This window comes from Vidua macroura, chromosome Z (assembly GCF_024509145.1).
Source record: "Vidua macroura isolate BioBank_ID:100142 chromosome Z, ASM2450914v1, whole genome shotgun sequence".
NCBI lineage: Eukaryota > Metazoa > Chordata > Aves > Passeriformes > Viduidae > Vidua > Vidua macroura.
The window spans coordinates 71,971,571-71,996,386 of record NC_071611.1 but is presented as its reverse complement, the minus strand read 5'-3'; the positions used below and the strand labels follow the sequence as shown (position 1 = coordinate 71,996,386).

The 24,816-nt window shown below is 37.8% G+C and overlaps 1 protein-coding gene across 1 annotated transcript in view; it reads left to right on the top strand.

The window, feature by feature from the left end:
* The window catches only part of MCC (MCC regulator of WNT signaling pathway), a 189,553-nt gene that overhangs the window by 12,935 nt on the left and 151,802 nt on the right, over window positions 1-24,816 (top strand). The window contains 2 exon segments of the mRNA XM_054004021.1: window positions 10,266-10,513; window positions 23,892-24,103. Coding sequence (XP_053859996.1) covers window positions 10,266-10,513; window positions 23,892-24,103 — 460 coding nt within the window.

Below are 24,816 nucleotides of genomic sequence, written 5' to 3'. Positions count from 1 at the left end.
GCTCTTCATATAGCTGGTCTCTCCTTACCATGAAGCTAAAAAAGTTAAGACCTCAATACAGGATTTTATTCTCACTTGAGGTCTGGACTATTTGCTCTGTGTTTTCTTTAAACAATCTCAGTTTTAGAAATTCCAGGGGCTAAAAGTCCCACATCTCCAAAACTCCCAAGGCACCCCCCAAACCTTGGTTAAAATGTACTTTGTCCTTGCGCTGCTACTTTAGTTTCAGCTCCCAGATTCTGTTCCTAGGCTTAGTTTTAGTCTTCATCCATCTCCATTAGGAGGCTGTCACAGGGTTTGGAATCCATGTGACTGAAGGATTGCTGTTATATGGACACAGCACAATACTTACTGTATGGTAGATGTATGCCGAGTAAAACGGTGACGGGAAGCACTGTGCTGTTTCTCACATGATTATAGTCTGTTTTTTCTGTTTCTCCTGGGACTTGCCTTAGTCAATGATCCCAGAGTTGTATAGAATTCTGTGGGGTTTTTAGACCAACTTTGTCTTCCCCAGGTCCTCTTAGAGCATCATAACCAAAAAAAGCATAAGTTACAGGTCAAGCCTGAAGGGTGGATGTGAAGCCAGGGAGACAGACTTAGTTTAGGATGAAGAAAAAGGTATCCCCTTTGTTAAATATTGTGTCTAGAAAATACACCAAGAATCAACATTCACTAAGGGAGTATGTATTTCAAAGTCTGTATTTCTTACAACTGGTACACAGTCAAAGGAAAGTATTCAAACTTGAATTGTATGAACATAATATATTTTTTAATTGGTTAGCACTCTAGTTCTTATGTAAACATCAGACACCTACCTGAAGGGTGTTTTAGCTGGAGCTGTTAACATTTTAAAGTTAGTGGAGTTACTTGGTGTGTTTTATATATTGCTTTTTTCCTCTCCTCATCGGCATTATTAGTCTGGTAAGAGGGACTAAAGTATTTATCTCATGCTTGTTGTTACATGGCATTACCATATTTTCTTTCTTAGGACCTTGTTGTCCAGATAGGTTGTACTGTGGAAAAACTGACCAAACAGTAATTCACTTGAAAATACAAATGTCAATTTTTTTGATCCCGTTGAAAGTTACCATCCAGCTGGCTTCTAAGCAGGGAAGTTATTTGTTATATTTATTAATTTTGTTATTGGTTTTTAATTTTTTTTTATTTGGGATTGTTGAAAGTACCATGCTAGCTGGGTTATTTCTGTAAGAGAAGTTAATCACTCTTTAAAGTCAGTAATTTTTAAGTCAGTAATTTCCCTTTTGTGATGGAAAAAAAAAGTAATTCTTCAACTGGGATTTTTTTGGCCTTGTGTTTTCTTGGTTTTCTTGTTGGCAATTCTGAAAGATCAACTTCACAACTACATTCTCTTCCTTTCTTCCTAAGGCTGATAGGGAGCTCGAGCCCTCATAAGATGCTTTGGTGCTTGGTCTTTCTAGCAACTCCATAGCCCTGCGTTTATAACACTGGAACCATTGGTGGTTGTTCTAGCAGTATGACTGGGACTACAGTCTTGTTCAGCTCATGTGTGATTGCATCTTCCCTTCCAGCAGACAAGGCAGTTAGCACTCTCCTTAATCACGTGGTTAGCTCATGTTCCTAGGGAGCAACTTTCTAAATGTTTTTAGAATTAATTTGCCAAGACCTATAGTTTGAAATTCATGGATGTGTTGACTGGTTGACAGTGTTGGGAGGCATTTGAATGAGAAAAGCATTCTTCCAGGTAACTCCTTTGTATTTATTGTTTGAGGGTGCCATGTGCAAGTACTTTGCTGGTAGCTGTGGATGGATTCCAAGATTATTTTTAAATCCTCTTTGTCTCTGATTGCTGGGGTAGGCTAGAGATTACCAGACATTGATTGAAGCAGCAGGTCATACATGTTTTGACAGGGAGTAAGGAACCTCACAAAATACTTGAGCACCTGACCTTTCTTGCAAATATACAGCCCTAATCTGTGCGCCTGCACTCTTTACACAATGAATTGTGAATTTCTAGTGGAGGGTCTCATGACTTTTTTAAGTCCGTCTGTTCTGCCAGATCATGCTCTGCTGTGCATGGTCCTGAAGTTTCACTCTGTCTGCACGAGAATTTGTTCAAAGAGTTACCTTAGCTGTACACTAGTTTGGTAAGAAATGTTTCTTTGCGGCGTGGCCAGTTTATAGTTGTGACTTTTTATCTGGCTGTGTGACTTGTAATGTTGGCACAAGATGGTGGAGGGGGGTAAGAAATGAGCTTGGGGGGTAGTTGTGATCCCTCTGGTTGTGTCCTGTTGATTTTTAAGAAATCTCACTAAAAGTGAATTCATTTTCAGAAGTGTCAAAGGACAACAGAGATTTTACTGAGACTGTGGTGTCTCAGGTGGTAGACGAAAGGCATTAACAAGGCTTGTGTTGTGCCTAATTGGGTGTTGTCCAAAGGATGGGCTTCAAATGGCATCTGAAGGAAAAGTTATGCTTTGGATGCATGGCTTTTCAAATCCAATATTTTTTTTTTTTTCCATGAATGTTCACATGAATATTTTAGAATAAATAATACATATGTGGAATTCATCCTAGTGCAGTGAGTTTTGCATTAATTGACCTGTGTTAATGTCACCATAATGCTAAATTGTAATCAGCAAATTTAATGTCTCCTTTCTTCTGAGAGTTTTTCTGCAGCAGTACATTTTAATATTTGACCAAAAAAAGAGCAATATTTATATAGTATTAGTGATTATTCAATGAAATCCCGTATGTAATTTTTAAGGGTAAGCCAGGTAGGAGAGACCAGACCATCTCTGAATGAGAGCTGTGCTCCTGATAGTTTCTAATCACGTGGAAGAGTCTGTAGGTTGAATTGTTACTGTGTATTAGCAGTATATTTGAAACCAGTGAACAGCACAAAATAAATGTAGAATGGCAGAGATTCTGTTGACAAACTCCGTTTCTCCTTTGACAGATGGACCTTTGTTTGCCTGCAACAGTTCTTTCTGCAGAGATATGATCCTTAGCCAAAAAGAGGACAGACACCCTGTCCTTGCAGGTTGAGAGCTGCAGTTTGTGCTGTCAGTACAGAGTAGGTGATCAGAACACAAAGTTTAAGCAATTTCTACTGAGTAGAATATGCATTCCTTGTGTCATCTGTAAAATACATTTCTGTTCTGAGAGGTACCTATTGCAGGCTGGCTGTCTTGTCCATATCCAGTGTGAAGTGGGGGAGAGACACACACGGACACGCTGAGGTAGGGAGGTGGGAAGGGAACCGTCCCCTACTTCCCCAGAGGAAGGGGGGGTGGTGCAGGCAGCATGCTTGGAATAGTATCGTGAGAGGCCACCAAGGCAGGACAGAGCTGTGAAGCAGAAGCTCGGGTGGTTAAATTATGAGATAAAGCATGACGTCAGGGTTTTGGGGCTGGCTGATTGTTAACCCTATCTTTTTCCTGATGATGCTCAGTGTTGTGGCTCTGCATCAAGTTGCAAGTAGTTGTCAACAGGCACTGGAATATGCAGAAATTGAAACTGGCAGGGAATTTCAAGTGTAAAATTGTTCCACAATGTAGAAATAGTTCTGAAAAAGTGACAGAAAAAACTAGAGAAAGAGTACCCAAGAGAGGCAGTCAGTGAGCTGCTGATGATGCTAAGACATGTGAGATTTTTTGTTTGTTTTGTTTTGCTTTCTACATTGAACATAATACATGTAGTGAGATTGTTCCTGCAAATAGGACTGGTAACAAATACCTTGGATGGAGAGGGAAGAAATAAGTTGAAGAGTGCTTGGATTTGTTTCAATTAATTGTACTTGGAGATTTTGATATAATAATCCTAAAGACAAGCTCAGAATTATTTCCCTTCTTTTTCCCTGAGCTCTTCTGAAAGACAGAAGAACAGAAAATTATAGAGAAAGAATAGGGAAAGATAAAATATGCTGCTTTTCTTTAAAAGTGTGTTGAGATGGTGGTCAGTCGACAGACAACTAGCTGAATATGGATTTGTTAAGAAAAAGTTAGGTTGAACTCATCTAATCTAGATCTAATGTCAGCAGTTTGTGGTGGGAGTGAAACAAGAGATGCCCTTCTTGTCTATTTTAGGGCTTTTGATGTTGTTCTATGACACTTGTAGGCAAGCCAAGGAACTAGGCTGAGAGACTTTAGTTTATTCAGTTTTTTTTTCCAGGCTATACTTGGAGCTCATTAGATACCTGTGCTTGCTTTGACAAATAAAATACTGTATCAAATTGAAATCAGAAGGATGGCCTGGACTAGATCAGCATTATTAAGGATTAATGATCTGGATGACATAATAATGGGTAAACTTTCTTAAATCTGAGATGACATCAAGCTAATGAAAATTGGAGGCTTGCTGTGGGATAAGAGTCACAATTGGTGCTGACAGATGAAGCTGTTGCTTGAAAAAAATCAAGTGACATAAAGTAGGGATAAGCAGACATTAGCACATTTGGTGGTACACATACAGGATGTGAGCTGGATGAAAAACTTTATGAGATTTATCGTGGTTCTCAGGTTAAACTTGAATTAACAGAATTGTGCTGTTGCAGAGTGGGACTTCTGCTTTTGCCTTCCAGTCTCTTTTCAGTGATGCTTTAAGCTGGTGTCTAGTTCTGTGTGCTGTCATCCATTCAGTTGGTGGATCATTTAGAGAAAGACAAGAGCAGCTTATGATGATTGGAGATAGAAAACATGGGGTTCTTTACTCAAAAGAAGGTGGAACATCTCATTCTGGGCTTTAAATATGTAAAGACTGTTTTTCTTACCCACTGTAATGGCAGAAATCAGTGTGTTAACTTCCTTTTTGAAGTAGCAATCCGAATTGTATCTGGGAAAATTGAAATTAGGAAACTTGCAGAAGAGAACAGTGAAGTGCTAGGACAGAGCACACGTGGAGGTTGTGGCATTCTTAAAAAGTAGCTTAGACACCTATGCATGAGGGATGACACTTTTTTGAGTCTGGTATGTTTTCTACACTGGTAGGACTTCCTTGCCCTACACAATTTGTCTCTTGTGCTGATAATCAGGCAAACGTGCAAGATCCCATATAGTGCCGTAGAGACTTCCATTATACAGAGCTCAGTGGTCACAGAGTAAATATCTGTGAAAAATGTGTATTTTATAATTGGCTCTTCACAGATATTGAATTGAATGCTATATGTATTATGGAGGGTTATTTTGTAATACTGTATTAATCCTTTCTAAGTAGTGTGTTAAATATAGTCTTAGTTACAACATAATGGTAAAATAGAAACTCTGCGATGTAAGATATTTTTTACTAGCTCAAGAAAGGGATAAGATAATCAAGAAGCTCTTCGCACAGAGATAACAGCAACAGGACACCTAATGAGTTACTGCCTCCTTATGGGAAAAGACAAACATTCTTCCACCTTCTCTCCATCTTTATGGAACCACAAGGATTAAGAGGAAGGAGTTGACAAAAACCAGAAAAGTTCTTAATCTGCAAGGAATTTATGCATCATGTATGAGATATATGAATATGCAACAGGCTGTTGCTTTTAAGGGCTATTCCTTTGTTCGCAAGGCATGTTTTTGGCAGTTTAGTGTCCAAAAAGATCTGGATGTCCGTAGTTCTTTGCTTTTTATTGTCTCGTAGTGTCCTAATCCTCATTGTCCAAATTTTTATTACTCTAATTTTATTACTATTTATTTATAACTATTTTATTACTAATAAACTTTTAAGATTTTAAAAAACAAGTGATTGGTGTTTTTCACAATATCCCCTTGTAGGACTGCAGTCTGGTCTAGAGAACTTTTTTCCCCCATTTCCTTCAACATTATTGTTATAAATAAAATTGGCTTTTGTAGGTGGGGTTATAAATTGTTAATGATGTCATCTTGTTATGAATTGTTAATGAATGTAATGAATTGTTATGCCTAATTAATGCAGTAAGTTCTGAAGTTAAATGTACTGTAGTATGAGCATGTGCCTGCTAGAGGAGGGTGGTAAGAACTTTCCAGAAGGTTACCTCACGGCCTGATGACAGCAGCCCGGACTGTAATCGGACAACGAGCCAGCCAGTGACATCGAAGCATCCCAGAATGACTGGCCAGGAACGCACCGCAAATTGGACCAACCGGTGACCGGAAAAAGGCCAATCTATGAAAGGATCAAGAGCGCACCAATCCGGCAGCTTTAAGAGACTTTAAAACCCCCGGGTGCTGAGCGCCTGGGTCTTTCTGCGCAGCCAGTGTCCAAGGAAGCACCCTGTGCTGCCTACAGGCTGACACTTGTATCTCTGACTTGCTGCGTAGGCCACAGGCTTACCCTGGGCTCCCGTCTTCAGTTGCTTTGATTTTTAATAAACAGGCCGGAGCTTTTTAAAAGATCCTAGCCTCATTTTGCCTGTTTTTAACATTTATGTTTATGCTTTGATTTAATCCCTTCATAAATGGGAACAAATATAGAAAAAAAGTCCCATAAAACTATCAAATGTCAGTCAATGCTTTTACGTCTTCTTAAGTTTTCATGTAGCATGCAAAAACTCATCTGTATGAATTCCCTTCCAGATCACAATGAGATGTTAAAACTGAAGCTTCAGTGTAAGTTTTCAGATCCCAGTATCAACAGTATTACTGGTCAGCATTTTAACAAGCACGTCCAGCTGATGTGCCTGTTCACCCCATCCTGCCTTACATTATTCATGCCTTGCCAAACGCATCAGCTTCACTGAAATGGCTCATTTACAACTACTGCCCCGTGCTGACAGTGTATTTGATACACAGAAAATAGGGAGCATTGAGACAGCCATAAGGAAATGGAGCTTTACATTAAAAGTGAACAAAACGGGTGTTACTGTGTATCTTATACTTTATTTTTAAAAGGGTTGTTTAATACTACTACTACTTGATCTGGCACTAGGAAGTAAACCCAAAGAAAATATTTTTGAAACAAAATGCATTTTGTTTATCAATGCAGAGAATATTCCAAATATACATGTAAAAATTGTTTACACATCAGTTTATCAGTTGTTTCATGTATGAATAGCAGTGATGGTCATGAATGCAGTTTATTAAGCTGAGATGGGAACTTAAGGCCTTTTATCCTAAGAATAACTTTCAGGCAGATGTATTGTTGCAGGAAACTTGTGGTTCTTCATACTTTGTCCTTCTGTAAGGACATGCAGGTTGCAGCAGTTGGAAAATTCCAGCAATTTTGAAGCTGTCCTCATTATTCCTTCAGAAGCTGTAACTTCAGTCTTGCCTTACTATTTCCTTTAAAAGATAATATGGAAACACTGATTTAGTCTTACCAGGATGATCTGTACATGATAAAGTAGTAGCTTGTGTATTGTTAAACCATCAAAATTGGTAATAATTGAGGAAATTGGAGAGCAAAAAATAACCTCTTAAAGTATTTCTGTGTGAAAAGGTCTGTGGAGATGTAATTGTTTAGATAATGACAAAGGTAATGAAATCTGTTTCCGAATCTAAATTTATTAGACGAAACAAATTTCTTTTTTGTGGTTGTTGCTGGTTCTTGAAGAAATAATTTCTTCAAGAAAACATACTAAGTAAGAACTGCTGAGAGTGTTTGTCTTCTTTCCTACTCTTACCTGCTGCCTAGTTCCATCTGCTAGTGAACTTCTTGAACAGTTTTCTTCTCTTATGTAAAGTCAAAACATGTAGCAGGCCATGGGTGGATCACAAAATAACACAAATTCTCCATCCAGCACCCCCTGTAGGTGAGGACATTGTTTTTAATCATGTTTTTCAGACAGCAGTGAGCATTTTCTTTTAGTCTGGTAACCTTCCAAAGTGCTCTCTGTAGTTGGGTGCTAACCTGGAGATGCTTTTTTTGCCAAAGATTATAGTGTTATATAGGGCTTCTGTGATACACACTCACTGTGGTTGTTGCAGTCTTGTCATTTCAGATGACTTTGGAATTATTGTGCATTACCTCTGTTCATCCAGATTAAGAAATGAGCATTTTGATACAGCCTGCCTTGTGATGTTTGGAACCTCTTACCTTATAATTTCTTTAACCATTTAAAACTCTGTTAGAAGTTTATTCAGAACAAAAGGTATCATTCTGTGAGTTTTTTGGAAGACTTCTGACTGCAGACAAGCATAGTTCTGGGATTGCTGCCAGGATTGTTTGCCTGCAGTTGCTCATAGAAATGTCAAAGATGTAGAGCTGATGTGATTCTGTGGTTTAAGTAGTCAGGGGCTTGACTTGCTATGAAAGTCAGAGGAAATGGAGCAGTGGGTCCAGGATGCTCTGGAGATTGGTGGCTGCACCAGGGACCTAAACTAAACAGCCTCCTACCAAGAACAGAAGTGATCTGGAGTAATTTTAGTACATCTTTTAGATCAGCAACTTCTTATTGCCTCTGAGTGCTCTGGTAGTCAGTCCTTTTTAGATTAGTAATTTCAAAATTACTGTTTCAAATAGATTACTGTTTATCTACAGTATTGGTCTAGAAGTGATGCATGACACAACTGCATGGAACAGGTTTTCCTACAGGTTTATTTACTCTATTTGCCTCTAGGGAGCATGGCTGAATTTATAATTTTGACTTCCCTCTTCAAAGGTGTTTTGTGTGCCTAGACTGCAAGTTGCATTAGCAAAGGTTAAATGTTTCCTGACAAAATGATGATACCTTTTTACTGTCTGAAATTTTAAATTGTTTTAAGAAAATACATGGTTTCTCATTGGTGTTATGTAGTGGAACAATCTTTGTGAGATTTGCTTTATAAATCAGTTTGCATTTGTGTAACACCTGTAGATTGTAGGGAACCAGAACTGGGTTTGGACATGTCTCTGTGGGCTGTAGTGAAATAGAAGCTTTACAATTGTCATGAGCAGGGCGGTGTAAGGTGTGCTACCAGTGCTACAGCTTCCTCCTGCCCCAGTACAGCAGATTAATTCTGGAGCCAGGGCAACAGACCTGTGTCCTGGAATCCCATGGCAAAATCACCCTGCGCTACTTCTCCTGGTACTCATTTCAAAATTAGCACACCTCTGCAGAGTCCCTCAGTCTGAGGCTATGTCTGCTCTGTTCCAAGAGAACAGATACAGACATAGCTGAATTGTATCTGTCACTCCCCATCCTTATTTTTCTTTGCAACGCCCTTGTGAGATTGTATTTGTGTTGTTTTAATTTTTAAAAACAAGGAACTGAGCCATGGAGATTATTTATTAATTGATCAGAGTCAAACCTAAGAGCAAAACTCTGAGTAAAAATTGAACTGCAAGTAAGCATAGCTTGTATTTAGCCTATGTGATTAATTCTTCTGTAATAAAGTTATTTCTTGTCATAAGTAGAGATGTGGTTGCATTCTGTTATTTTTGTTTGTTTCTTTTTAAACTACATGCATCATGTTATTATCATTATTGTCATTATTTCATCATTCTCGTCATCATTACTATCACTTTTGTTACTATGATCATTATTATCCAATTTTATTGTAAACAACTCCGACAAGAATTCTGTTTCTGTGGCTCTGGAATTTCTGCATAGAAGAGACTTACAGACCTCCATCCAATGTATAGCTTCTTTCTGCAGAATAGAATGGGCCTTGATTCTGATAATAAATTACTTCATTGAAGCTCTTCATGCAAGAACTTTGAGTATTTCAGTGTATCATGCTTTCACAGAAACCTTCTGAATGATGCCCTGATACTAGTAATGAAATAATAATAATACTATTAAATCTGCTAATAATTCACATAATATTACACATTTCCTTTGCCTTCCTTCTACTGAACTATTTTGTACAACACAGAAATAAGCGATACGCTTTTAAGCTTCTTAAAAAAGCCATAACATAGAAACACACTCATTGTGGTATAAATTGGTATGGTAGTGTTGTGTAATCCAGTTCAAAAAGTGTTTAAGAAGAGGATGGCAGGAAAGAAGCAGTGAAATGTGAGAGTAGCAAAGTAGTGGTAGTTTTTTAAAAAAAAAAATTCTAATCTGAGAGAATAGGGCACCCAGGAGATTTGGTAGCATAGAACAGCTGTTGCTTCAGATCTGGCTGAATTGGTTTGCCCACATTTTATTTAGAATGTGATTATTTGTCATTAGATAAATATGCATGTGTCATCATTCAGATGCTGGAGAAATTGTTTTAAGATTTTGTTTCCTTCGGTAGTTGGCTTACTGATTTTAAATGCCTGTGCATTAATGCAAATCCAGATTAGACAGGGCTAGTATTCCTTTTCTTCTGAACTAAGTTTGTGTTTTTTTGTTTTCTCTGTTCCCACTTTTCCAATTTTCCCCCACCCCCATTTTCCCTTAAAAATATCTTTAGGAATGACTTGCTGATGGTGTGCCGCCAGCTGAATATGGAGGCGTCTGTTGCAGAGATCATGCACCAGCTGGGAGCAGATGAAAATGGAAAAATTTCCTTCCAGGATTTTAGTCAGTGCCGCATGGAACTGGTACAGGAAATCAAGAAGGAGGAAGTGGAGCTTTCTGTGAAATCGGATGACTCTTGTAAAAATAAAAAGTTAAGAGATAGAGTAGCTTCCTGGCCAACTAGCAGCAGTAACAGTTTAGGTAGGTATGACTTAAATATCCTGTGGGTGTAATTTAACAAAAGGTAAACTCTGGGGTGTTTGTGACTGATTTCACTGGCATTGGGGTTTCCACTAAAGGGCTTTGTGAATCTGCCTTCTCATAATTTCATCATATACTAGAGTGCTGTTGTAATGGATGCAGACTTGTCATCAGAATGTAAACTAGAATGTGTGCAGAGCATACTCTTCTAAAAATGTAAATTGCCCAAGAGAACAGACTTCCTTGGAACAATAAGGGCTGGTAACTGAAGATCAGGCAGTTCTCCATAAAGCCCAGGCAAGTAAGTAGGTAAAACTGAAAAATGAGGGGAGACTTAATCTTGGTTCCAGTCATAATATACTGTAGGAACTAATGTTTCTTGGATGCTTTAAAAATCATTCCTCTTAGTGGAAGATTTGAATGCTGGAAGAGTCCTATGGTTTAGACAATACAAAAATACTTCTCCATCTGGTTGAAAACCAAACCAAAAAAACCAAAATCGAAAACCAGAACCAACCAAACCAAAAGAAACCAACAACAACAAAAACAAACCACAACCCCCCTCAAAAAACTCAAACCAATGAACAAAAAAAAAAAAAAAAAGTGCTATTCCATCCACAGGGAAACGGGATGTAGGAAGGGATTATCTGTGTCATTGAGCCCACTCCTTGATAGCACTGTGACCAATCAGCATTAGGTCAGAAATGTTAACACCTGCACAATGCTTCCTTTCACCCTGTAAAAAATGGAAAAGAGGAAAGGACAGATTCTGGTGTCAAAAATGGCAAACTGTGGTGTTTTGTGGAAAAAAGCTGAGGATGCTGTCCATTCCCAACCTCCCTACAACAGGTGCTTGCTGGCTAAGTATGACTGCTGGGCTGGTGACCATGGAACTGACCTGTGTCTATTCTTCACAAAAATGGCATCAGCCTCTGATAGTGTTTATTTGGAGCTATGTCTCCTCAGCCTTTTCTTTGGGTTATAAGAGTCTACATGTTTTAAAACACTTTTTAAACTGCAAATCTTCCATTAGTCTTCCCAATAGTTTTTCTTTGAAGTGTCTTAAATTATTTTGGAAATATTTTTTACTGTCAGATGTGCTTCATACATCTTCTGGAGAGCTGTGTTATTCCAGTTTCTCATGTTATGTCAGGGTTATGTCAAGGTCATGTTGTTGACTTGTTGCCAGGTATAATGTTTAACATCAGATCTATTTATGTATTTGAAGGTAGCTGATGGTAAATGAGATTTCTGTTCTAGCAGTGAAGATGCAAAGCATACAGAAAGCACAGTACAGACACAAATCACACTTACCAGGGGGGAGCAATTGCAGGGTACAGCTCAGTCACAATACCACTGAGGCTGAGCTGTGTATACTGGCTTGGCTAACTCAGGGAGACATTCACACTCTTCCTGAACTCAGGGAGAAACACAGCACCAGTTGATTCTCTCAACTGTTTATAGCTTATCTAAAGCAAAACCCACCCTCAAGTTCTCTTGGTGTTGAGATCAAGCCAGCTTTTTTGCAACAGCTGTCATCAGTCTCAGCCCACATGCTTCCCTGAGCTTCATGGGCACATGACCCTGGCCCGTCTCTGATCCTGCTCCCATAGTAGGGATTTACTGATTAGTCACACCTGTCTTTATCTTATCAGTAGTCAGCTTCATAGAAAGTAAAACTGGGCATGTGTTGATTTTGGTGGTTTGGTCTATCTATCTGTTTACTTATTAGCTTTTTAGGTATGGGATTAGCACGTTCTGTCTTATAGTCACTTTGCACATGTTTTTGGCTAGTCATCTCAGAAATTCAAATTTTCCTTGTTTACTTTGTATCCTTGGTGAACTCCTTATCTTTTTGCTTTTTAGATGGACTGTACCACTCCTTTATCATCCTATTATCTCATGTTCCTTGGCTTTTCATTTTGGCTTCTCAGCACAGGAAATCTGTTTCATAGCTCTGTTTGTCTTCCATCTCATATTTTATAGCTTCATAGTCATATTTTGTTATTGAGGTAGTTTGTTGTTATCATTTCTTCTGTTTATGCTTCTTTCATATATATTCTTGAATTGAAAAACTTTGTAGTTTCTGTGCCCATTTCTCCCATCACTTTCTGTATTGAAATTTTCGTAAGCCTTGTGCTCAATTCATTTCCAGCCTGTGAATCTCTTTCTGGAGCTGTCAGACAATATTTCAAAGCCAAGATTGTGCCTTTTTTTTTTTGCTTTAAGGATATTGTGTATTCCCGTGCTCATATAATTATCTTCCATTGCCTGCTTTTTTGGTGCTGACACAATATATTTTTCTGCAAAACAGAGTTGTTGTTCTGCCCTCAGATGGCTATACAAAGTTTCCCTGTTTGCTGACCAGATTTCTGGGGTTTAAAATCTTCTTCCTTAGAAAAACCAGCCAAGTAATTATGATTTGTAATAATCAGAGGTGAAAGACACAAACTTGATATGAGAAAGGCCAACATAATAGTTTCAAAATTTATCCTACAAAGAAATCCTACCAATTGCTGCCAAAAAGTATTCATAGATGAACTTCCAAATTTATTAGTGTATAGAATTCAATCTCAACTACTTTTTTCCCCTATTCCCCAGTTTCTGTTAGTTTTACAAGAATAATTTAATGCATTTTTTAAGTTGGTGAGTGAGCCCATTTTCTTTCCCCCAAAAGTTAAGTCCAGAAGATGCTTGAATTTCCTGCCTTGATAAATTTTGCTCTGCTGATCAAGTGGGACTATCTTAGTGCTCAGTACTTCGAATTATGGGAATTATGGGATTTGTCCTTGTCCTGCCTTAACTCTTACACGAATTCTTGGAGAACATACAGAGATGCTCCCCCCCAAAAAAAAAGGATGGGAGGAAATACTAAAGATGAGCATTTAGGATGCAACTGTTTTTTATTTGGTTGTAAATGAAAACCATTTTGGCAGCATTGTTCAAAATATTCTACACAGCTTTCTTTTCAAAGAGTCAAGGAAACAGCACTGCAATATATTTCTATGATATAAACCAAGCCTGTGGTGTGAACGTAATGACAGCTGAGGAATTACACTTGCAGTCAAGCTTGAATTACGATCTGTGCCTTTCTGTGCATTTCTGATGTTTCTGTGCCTTTCATATCTTTGAGGGATCATTTATATACTCACTAGTGATCAAAGAATAGATTATGTTATTGGGTCTTTGCTGTTGCTTTCTAAGCATTGCTTGAGACAAGAGACATCATGTACTAATTCAAATATGAGTTTGGTGGATGTTCTTTTTTTGTGTTACTGTTTGTTTTTTTTTTTTCTGGTCAAAACACTTTTAATTAAACTTTATTTTCAAAGACAGTTTACAGGCTTTTTTTTTTCAAGACTAATTACTACATAGGTTATGAGCTGCTGATAATATTTAAAGCTGGTATAATGTATTGATGTGGGGCACATAAATGACTGAATTTCAAAACTCATTTGACTGGTGTTGAGTAGCAGGGGTCCAGATGATCTGAAACAAAGGAATCCAGCCTCTGATATGAATGTTTTTACACTGCAAGTTTGTGTGTAATTGTGCAGAGATTACCAGTCAGGCAGCATTTTGTGCTGCCTTTTCTTGGAACTGTTCCAAATTCCTAAAAAAGAAAGGCAAAACCTTTTATCTAAATACAACATTACCGTTGCTATCTGTAAGTTTTGTGTTTCATTATGAAGAAAACTTGAAAAAATGTTGCAAGAAGTAATTGCATCTAATTTACTATTGAACTTCATCTCATCCATCTTTTTTATCATTGATAAGGTTATTCAAATAATTTTGCCCAACAAATGTTCACACCTGTGTTTCCAGGTGGGATGCAGAAGAGAGGAAATCGTTTGACTCTTTTAATCAAGGTACAGGACTCAGGTTTACTAATAGTCACTCATGTATGTCCTCAGTAAGCCAAACCTGTATCCATATCTACCATCCTGATGAGCAAATGAGTGTATGGATTTAAAAGTTTAATGTTTTATTCAAGTGCAGAAAAAAGGAAGTTTCCTAAGTTACTAGAATTAGGCTTTTTGATGTTTATTAATCAGCAATTCAAAGCTGTTATAATGTGTTTTCATTCTTATCCTACACTACTAATGTCAGCAGGAGCTTTAACAATAATTTGCAAGTAATAACCAGTTATTTTTCTATAAGTGAAATGGAATGTAAACTCTGTTAACATTCTTGCATTTTAAAATCCAGTTGAAAAAAATTAATAAAATAACTTCTGAAAGTGTTGCTGGAGTCTTGCAGTCACCAAATATGACCTGACTCTATTATATCATTTCAGTAGGAAATGCAGGAAGAATGTCAGTTACTGATCAAATCTGTAGATTGATCTGTCCAGCTGTGGAGAATGAGAGCTATGATGGGTACAGTAAGTCTGTGTGAACAATGTAGTGACTGATGGAGGTGGATTGCTTGGCACATGAAAACTTTAACGCAGCAGAACTACATCTCTAATATTTAAAGCAGGGAGTTACCTGAACAGTTGTGGCTTCTGTTAGCTTTTTCAGTGTTGTATAGCTTTGTATATCTTTTATAGAAGCTAGCATTAGAATTATTTATATTATGCATTGTATAGATTCATCTAGCTCTTTACAAGGAACAAATTACCATTTTTTCCCCTTGATAAGAAATTGCCTATTTCTAGCACCCATTGACTTGGATGAACAAGAAATGGCACTATTTATTAGTAAATTCTTGGTTTCCTCTAACTGCATTTATTGAACTGATTTCATATTCTAGATAAACAGTCACGAATACAAGAGTCCTTTATCAATTTTTGTCTGTAGGTTAGTGCTTAGTAATTAATTCACAGCCAATTCCCCTTTCTTTACTGAAAATAAGTCCCCTGAAAACTTGATATGATAATTTATTTGCATAGTGGATCAAGCATGAGAAATAATCAAAGGAATGGTAGGAATTCAGCCTTAAATTAAGCTTATGGGTAAACAGGAGAGGCAGACCAGTGGGGCTGAAAAATCATTCTTTTTGCTTTACATTAATTCCATGTTTGATCTTACTGCAAATAAATTGCTCTTGAGAAACTGATGCAGTGATTACATTTATTTATGCTGTATTTAATTAAAAACTACAGAGCTCATATGGACTCAAAGGCATGCTGCAGATTTTCTTGAGATTTATGAGCAAAGTTTCACCCTTAAATATGTTTAACTAGAAAAGATTTGAGTTTCTGCTAGGCCAAATTTAATTACATACAAACTCCTGTAACTGTAAAATTACGTTTAAATAATCTTTTGATATCACTGTCTTCGTGTGAAGCAGCAGAATATAGGTTATTTTTCTTTTCTTTAATAATCAGAGAATTTAAGTTCTGTGAGCATCCTTACAAATGAACATGAATTTCTGGAGGTTTATAATTGACAGTTGATGACTCTTACTAAAATCATAATATATAGTATGCATTAAACACCAGTGAATCTATATAGGATAGAAGTGATCCCTGCAGGGATCTCTGGTGTCTAATAGAAAAATAAACTTGGTTGAAGCTTTCTTCTGGTTTGAATATTTGTAAAATGTAAGAACAGCTAATCTGTATTAGACCAGACTTTATTCTCAAATGTTAATTCTGTCCCTTAGCATGGTGAGAAGAAAATGATTAGAGAAGGTAGTAGGGAATGATCATGTAACAATGCTTGCACATTAAATTTCAGCTCAGGGACTTTGAATTAGAGAGAGTTGCACTTGTTCACACACATGGCTTCCCTCCTTCTAACCCTGTCTTGCAGGACTGAGCCTCTGAACACCTGCAAGTCTTTAGTGTTCACCGTGGTCTGCCACCAGGAGTAGCACATCTTGCCCTTCCATTGTATGAGGAAGAAACTCTTGCTTTCCTGAAGTTTGCTTCCTTCCATGTGTTTGCAGGGGTTTTTCTCTCTTCCCCTCCCCGCCCCCCCCCCCCCCCCCCCCCAGTGTATCTAGTCAAGGTTGAGCATTGCATTGAGCTGTGTTACCTTCCTGAGTAGAAGCACTAACAGAGTGGCTTCCATAAAAGTTACAGAAATTCAGTGTATTTGACACCAAATGCCCTTGAAATAACCAAATACCTTAAAATTTTGAGAGGAAAGGGGAAGGGCCGACAGCTGAGTGTATAGAATTGGGGGAAACAGAAAGCTGGTGTTTCTGAGAGCTGCTGCTGCCCAGAGTTGATAGAAGGGCTGGCCCAGAGCAGCTCTGCAGAGCCCCACAGGTCAGGCTTGTGTCAGGGCACTGTTGTCTGTGCCTCCTGGTCAGCTCCAGTGGTTACACATGTACCTGTGGTTTGGGTTTGCCATATGGTTTGGAACTGGATTACAACTCACTTCCTGAGTTTTGTCCCAGTTTATGCTTTCCATGCAAACTGTCATCAGCTTGAGAAACTGAAAGGCCGCTGGGGTTATCATAGAAGGCATGCTTCATTTGGCACAAGATGAGCACTGTCATACATCCTACACTTCAGCTTTTGTAAATCAAGGCCTGCCTCTCAGCACATTTTTGCTTTATCTCTCCTGACTTACGTGATGTGCTCTTCACCTGCCTGCTTCTTATGTGGCTCTGACATACTATGGTTCATGAAACAGGAACAAAATGAAAGTGACAGGCAACAAACTTTGGATGTTTCATTTGTTTGCTTGGATACACGTGTATTATAGTCAGATCTAAAGTGAGGTTGTCTTGAGTGGAAGGTAATCAGGGAGGAAGCTGATTTTTCACCTATAAATTTCCATGTAAAGAAAGCCATCTTTTTGTAGAAATGCAGTGCATACAGTACAAATACTGTACTTGAAAGGTATGTTGGAACTTCCTCTAGCTTCTGTATAACTTCAGGTTTTATGTACTCTTTTTCCTAAATACTGTATACTTCCCTCTAGAGATTATTAATTTTCAGGGGAAAAAAATGATTGTTTTCTTCCTTAATAAAAGCTTCAAATTAAATTCTAGATTGAGTTCCTGAACACAATGCAGTTGTTAGCCAGCAGCGTTCTGGCAAAATTTAGTTTAGGTGCTTAAACAATACTGGTACTAGGAGACCTTGGTTTCTAGACTGCTGAGAAGTCATCCCCATCCTCTATTTCTTATGTCTGAATAGAGCAAATTGTTATCTGGTCTCAAGGATAGTCTTAAATAATTTCAGAGTTAAGGACAGGTGTCTGAAGGCATTATGGATAGTGTGCTTTTATTTTGTTTTCTATGTAACTATTTCCTGTATGGCCAAGGCCAGTGTGCTGGAAAGTACTGAACCCATGATAGTTTACATAGATGCATTTCTCCAGTAACTGAAATAAATTTGAAGAAGGTAAATTGATGGAAATTCCACAAACATTTTTTAATATATATGCTTTGAACTACTGGTTTAACAAACCCAGCTTCTTCATCCAAAAGCTATGTTGAGTAACTGGGAAATTGTATTGAGAGAAACTTTATCTTTAACTAGATATATCTCTGTGTTTTACTTTCTCAAGGTTTTATGAATTACCTTGTCTATTTTATGGTTTTGCTCTTGGCAAGCTTACTTACTTATCTATCCTAATTTTCATGTAGCTGTTTGATGTCTTTTTCTTAAGATTTGACATAGTTTTTGTAAGTGATAAAAATCTGCTTAGAAAAATATGTCATGGAATGTAAAAATTTAAAATCCAAAAGCCTAAAAAAATGAGATAGCTGTGGTAAGTAAGAGTGTTGGTTATGTTGCAGACTGTTCCAATTTCTTTAATGTGCATTTAAGTGTTTCTGAAATTTATGCTATAATGATAACCTGTAGTGAGTCGGGCAGGCAGCACAAAATTGGAGAATTCCTGAATTTTGAATGTACCATTGTTGGGGATACTTAACTGAACCGGAAATACAGTTGAGGTTTTGTGATGATTTTGCAAAATATACCAGTAGAAAGTGCAAATGTGTGAACTTATAGTTCAGGGACAAAAGGAAGATGACATGTGAGCTGACAGCAGTCTTTTAGAGCAGAAATTAATCAGTGTGGTTCAGTTTTCCTCTTAGACCTAATTTCATAAAAGAGATTTCTCCCATGAATAAGTTGTGTTAGTTAGTGTGAGGTGTAGCTGTGGTTTCCTTCCCTTGGAGCTTGTTATTTTCACTCCCAAGACTAATGAGAAAAGGACTGAAATAACACAGCCTAACATTTTATGTTGTGTGCAGTGTTCATCAAACTGGAAAAAAGCTATGGTGGGAGAAAAAAAAATGTAGACAGTGATCCCACAGACTCTTGCCTTGAGATTTCCCATTTCCCATAACTGCTTTGCCCACATCAATTTCCTTCTTGGTCACTGGTCAAGTGTTGCAAAAAATTCTAATGTGAAGTGTCTTTAGGACTGAATGCTGAGTTGAGAATACATTTCTTCCCCCCCTGAATTCTTCTAGATCTTGTAATGGATGTACAGATAGCTTTCTGTATTTAATAAACACTCTCACCCAGCTGTGCATGTGAGGATCAGGTATTATCATCATCACTCTGCTGCTGTGCCATTTATAGGTGTCATTCATATTGTTTTATCATCTAATGCAAAATAATAAATAAGTTTTAAAGAGTGATTCCTGTTAAATAGGAAAGAGTTACATTAGCTGTCAGGCTACCCTGAAGCCAGAACCTTTGGCCTTTGATCCCTGTATGGAAGTGTTTTGTAGAAAACAGTGGAAATAATTGTGATAAGCTCCAAATATTACTATTATTTTCACTTTCCTAATCAGGTTGGATTAGTATAAAGTTGATCCCCCTACAGAACTTAGCTTCTTTTCAGTTGTTTTGATTTACTGTACTTGGTATGTTGCTTGAGCAATTGGAACTCTATTCAGTTCCTAAATTTTCTTTAAAGTTCATTTAGGTTTTGTAATGTTTGCATCAGCTTGGGAGACTTGAATTGTCTGAATGTCCAAAGATTTACTCTTGTTTTTCTTCGCTTCCTGAACAGCCTGCATTTTTTATAGCTAGACCTTCTCCTCAAGGCCCTGACTTGACTAACAAGTGCAAAATGACTGTTCTTTGTTAATTTTGTACATTTCCCCCTTCATTCAGTGCACTTACCTCCAAAACTATTATTACTGAAGTTCGCAGGGATCTCTGAAATGGCTAGTGCTTTTCACTAATGTCCTTGTTGCCTTCACTGAATAATAATAATTCAAATTTCCAACTCTTTGTGATAGGTTATCACAATTTACCTTGAATGAAAGCTGAGGGAAAAAAAAAAAGGCTGAAAAATAGCCATTCTTTTGGTAATATAATGCATATAAGTTTAAGTAGCTAAATGTCTTGGCTACCTCATGGAAAATAGTTATCTGACTCCTCACGGTGTGAGGTGAATCTGTGTGACCAAGGAGCTGGTTGTGCACTTACATTGTCAGCTGTCTTCATGTTCACCACTCACAAGTCAGACTCATTTCAGAACTTGATGCAGGGCTAATTTTACAGTACCTCGCTTTTCCTGATACCCCAGCTCCTCTCAGAAAAAAATACATCTTTAGTGTCCTAACGTTCCGGTGGTTTATCTTTTCTACTCTGTGAGCAATGAAGAAATCACATAATTTTTGGTTCACCAGCATAGCCTGGTAAAATTAGCCTTTACCAAACAAAAATCTTGGCTGTATGGGCAGATTGTATTTTTGGCAGGCATGTGTTTCTTTGTTGCAGAATACAAGCCTCCTGGGCAGAAGGTTAACTGCTGGAACATAAGATGAAACACCATTTTCTTTCAGATCAGAGTGGCAGGGTGGCACCAACACCAGAACACAGACCAGAGAGCTTTGCAGGTCGTAAAGGAAGATTTAGACAGCAAGAATTCTCAGTGCAGGTGGGAAGGGTATACTGTTCAGAGTAGTGTTTGTGAACCAACTTAACTTCAGTCAACTGAATTGACTAAAGTTGTTTTAAACAGCTTTGGTACAATTCACAAACTGAAATTTTATGTAATTATGGAATCTTTCATGTACCATCAAACTAAACTGTCCTTTGTTACTCTTTAATACTCTATGTATTCATTCACTCTAGAAAGTGTTGTTTTAACTTTCTTACTCTGGAATGAAAGTGTTACTTACATAATTTGAAAACAATTATGTGCTCTTATATTACTAGTCTAATACAAATATTATGCAGTGAATTTATTTATGTTTTCTTTCTGTCTAATCATTGTAGTAACACCAACTTCCCAGCATACTTATTACCTGGGAATTTTCATGATAATTTTGTTTAACTTGATACAGAAATTTCATGCTTCTTTTTATTCTAAGTGCAACTGCACAGGGAAAAGCTACCATGGGATCTATGTTGTTCTGCAAAGACTAATCCTAAACACATTGATTAACTACAGGTTTCTCGTTACTCGGTCAGCTATCAGCCATCATAACTAATGTTTCCTTATTTTTGATTAGTATTGTAAGAGAAGGAATTATATGTTAATTACAGCAAGATACAAGAGTTGTCTGTTAATTCCTGGTTGAATTTTCAGTTACCAGTGAAATCTCAGTTTTGACTCCAGAGTTTCCCTGCAAAGCTGAGATTTGAGAGGTGCATGATCCAGGACAGCATTTTAACAGCCAGCGTTCTGGAATCTGTTGGGAAAACAGTGGTCAAATTTAGGGATTAGGGTTAAGCCCAAAATAAAATACTGGAAATGCCTTCCAGTCATCTCTCCTTCCATTTTTAGTATGTATGTCTTAAATTAGGGGTATTGACATTCGGAACTTTTAAGAAAACTTGGGTTAAAGATACAGTCATAATATAAAAATGAAACCCCAGTGTTTCCTGATCCATCTTTGACTGACAGGTGACTTCTGTGCCATCTGAGTGTTCATCTGATAGCAGATGGTGCAGTCTATGAAGGCCACTTGGGTCCTTCAACAGAACTGCTGTTCTTAATTGCATGAATGTGGAAGCTCTTTTTCAGAACAATGTTTTTTGAGTAATAGAAATGTAGTGCATATTCTCTGTAGAAACGTGCCATATTTAGCTCTGTGGAAAGGGGTGTATCCATGTGATAAAACCAGCTCTCTTAATTGTGTGGCTCTGCTTGCCCAGAGAGGGTTGTTTCGCCTGCTCTTGGCAGGCCTGGGAAGTGGCAGAACCGATCCTCTGCTGCCCTTAGATGCCTGAGACATTTCAGTGGCTTCAGGTCTGTGAGCTGCTGATTTTTTTGCTCTGTGTGTTCTGTAGCCACACGAGGGCAGAGACACCCAGTGTTGTGTGCAGCCACAGTGCCCTGCCTGCTGTATAAAATATTACTGGTACCAGTATCTCAGTGCAATTCTGTTGGAAAGCTTGCAGAATGTAGCTAGATGAAGTACAGTGGTGCATGCTCTTGGTGTGAAAGTCATTGAATTAGTCTTTAATTAATCTCCCTCTACCACTGGTAAGGAATCATGGTAATTATATTGGTTTAAAGTGTAATTATTATGCATTATTCTCTACTTCAATGTTTCAAGACTAGAATATTGTACAAAGACAGGGAAACCAACTCCAGGTTTCCTAAGTGTGCTTTTCACGCATAAAAGCTTTTACAGGGTGTTAGGGTGTTGACCTGAAACAACAGATCAGTTGCTGCCTTACAGCCCTTCTGGCTGGTTTTCCACTTGTACTTTTGCATCTCAAACTTTTCTTGTTGAGGAGGAGACATTCTCCTAATAGTCCATTATGTAGTTTATTGGTTTTGCCTGGTAATGTACTGAGTAAGTAATAACCACTGATTAGTAAACACTTTCGTAGAATACTGGTTAATACTTGAGAGAGAAATCTAGTTCAAAAAGGGAAAAGCTTTCAAAATAATAGGATGGCCTTACAGGTAACTACTTACGGTTTGATGATTGCATGTTTGATTTAGAGTTTTGATCTAGTATGTAGCTCTCGATTCTATTCTGACTTTCCTATTAACCAGAGTGTATGCCTGGACAAGTCAGTTATTTGTTTTTAATCTTCATTATACTATAGATGAAATTTTACAGTACTGCCCAGGGTTATTAAATATTCTAGTGCCTGCTCTGGATTGTTTTGCCATAGGAAACGGTTGAATCTAAAACTTTACAAGATTTTAATAGGAGTGGGACATTTGTAAGGGAATCAGAAACAGCCAGGGATGAAATAGTTACTGACAAAATTAGAAATTTTTCTTCTACTTGTTTTATGGTTTAACCCCAACTCTGTGCATAGGGAATTGGAAGGATTGTTCATGAAGAAACAGGAACCCTACAGCTTCACGATACAGAAAGTTTCTGAAATCATTCATTGTTTGTCACTTGCCACAAGATCATATCCTTATATTGATTTGTAATGAAACATCTTGTGATTGATATGTCTGGAACTTGAATTGAAACAAGCAATCCTGAGATAATAAAAAAGGCAGTGGTAACATTAAAAAAACCTATAACTATACAGCTAAAAGATACACTTATTTGTTGGCATTCAGTAAACAAAAAGTTAAAGGAATTATGTTGTTCCTCTTTTGCTCTTTGATCTCTGCTGCTTTTCAATGTGATGTAAGTTACTGGTACTCATTTCTTGGTCCTTAGCTGTTCTAAACGACACTAGTTTTGCAGTGTACTAAATAACATATGCAAATGCTTTTAGTTTTCCTTCTGAATCTTGTAATTTAGTAATTCACCTATGCACTGGAAATTTTACTGCTTTTTTTCCCTGATATTATCAGTGCATGCAAGATGGGCAGTAATGGCAGTGGAGGTTTTGGGTTTTTTTCTTTCTGGAATGATGATCAGGGTTATTCCTATGTCAGCAGAGTGCCCTGGCAGCCAAAAAGGGTTGTGTCCTGGCGTGTATCAGCATCATTAGCCAGTCAAAGAAGGTGGTGGTCCTAATGTGCACTGTGTTGTTGCTGCCCCACCTTGAGTACTGTGTGCATTTTTGGGTATTTTCTCAGTACGTGAAAGGCATCAAACTATGGGAATATGTCCACAGGAGGGAGATCAAGATGGTGAAAGATCTCAAGGAGCAGCTTAGGTCACTGGGTTTGCTCAGATTGGAGAAGAGAAGGCTGAGGGGTGACCCCAGAGGTGCTGATTTCCTCTCTCTGGTGAGCAGTGACAGGACATAAGGAAAAGGAATGAAGCTGCATCAGGAAGAGTTCAGACTGGATGTTAGGGAATGGTTCCATTCTGGAATGATGGCTTGTCACTGGAACAGGCTCCCCAGGGAGGTGGTCGCAGCACTAAACATGGTTTAGTTGTTTCAATTCAAGGACCACCTGGATGATGCACTTGGTCCTGTGGTTTAGGTTTAGGCAGTCCTGTGAGGAGCAGAGAGTTTAACTCAGTGATCCTCATGGGTGCCTTCCAACTTGAGAGATTCTGTATTTTCTTTATACACAGAACTAGACATTCCATACTAGAATGTTTTTTCTTTTCTGCATTTTAGATGCCTTGTCAGGAGCCAGAGAAAGCTGGGAGTATGATTCAGGAATGAGAGACCTTCCGAGTCCAGACCTCCACAGTCATTTTATGCTACAAAAGGTGTTGGAGTATGGTAGAAGCAATGTGACTCAGCAGGCTGCTCTGCAAAGACTTCTAGCTCAGGCCTCAAATTTTAGCAACTCTGCTGGAGGAAGCTACTTAGAACTTACCAACACTGTAAGTGCATTTTGTATTTAAGTTTGCTTTTAAGTTTTGTAGGAGGACTGGTGGTTTGGTTTCGCTTGTTTTTATTTTTGAAGAAGCATATTTATTCCACTCTTAGAGCCCTTATTGAAGTAATTTTTACTTTATTTTTCAGAAAACCAATGTGATTTTAGCAATAATGTAGTGTATGGTGTTTCCAAAGCTTGATAACCAAGTTGTGTCAAAAAAGTTAGGAATCTGTGAGTGGTCAAACTGAAGTTCCTAACTGATACAATTTAATGGAAGATTTGTTTATACAAATGTCCTCCCAATTAATTTTAAGTGTGTCAGATTGCTCAAAAGTGTTGTGCAGCAGAATTCTTCACATGTTATTTCATTACTACCCACTAAATTATTTGGTACTTCCTTTCAGCCTTTGGTGTGCTTTTTTATTTCTACAGGCAAATACTATTTTCCATTTTAAAAAGCCCACATAACTCAGTGTGCTGGTTTTGACTGGAGAAAGGTGAATTTTCTTCACAGTGACCAGTGTGGAACTGTGATTTGGAGAACACTTTTGAAGGAGTAAGATATTATTTTTTGCTTCTTCCCCATTTGTATTGAGACTATGTTTATATTTTAATTTTAACCCAGGCATCTTAAAAATGACCACCTATTTTGTAGCATGTTTCTTGTTTATGTTGCCCAGAAGCTTACGTGGAGAAGTTAAAGATGCTAAAATGAAA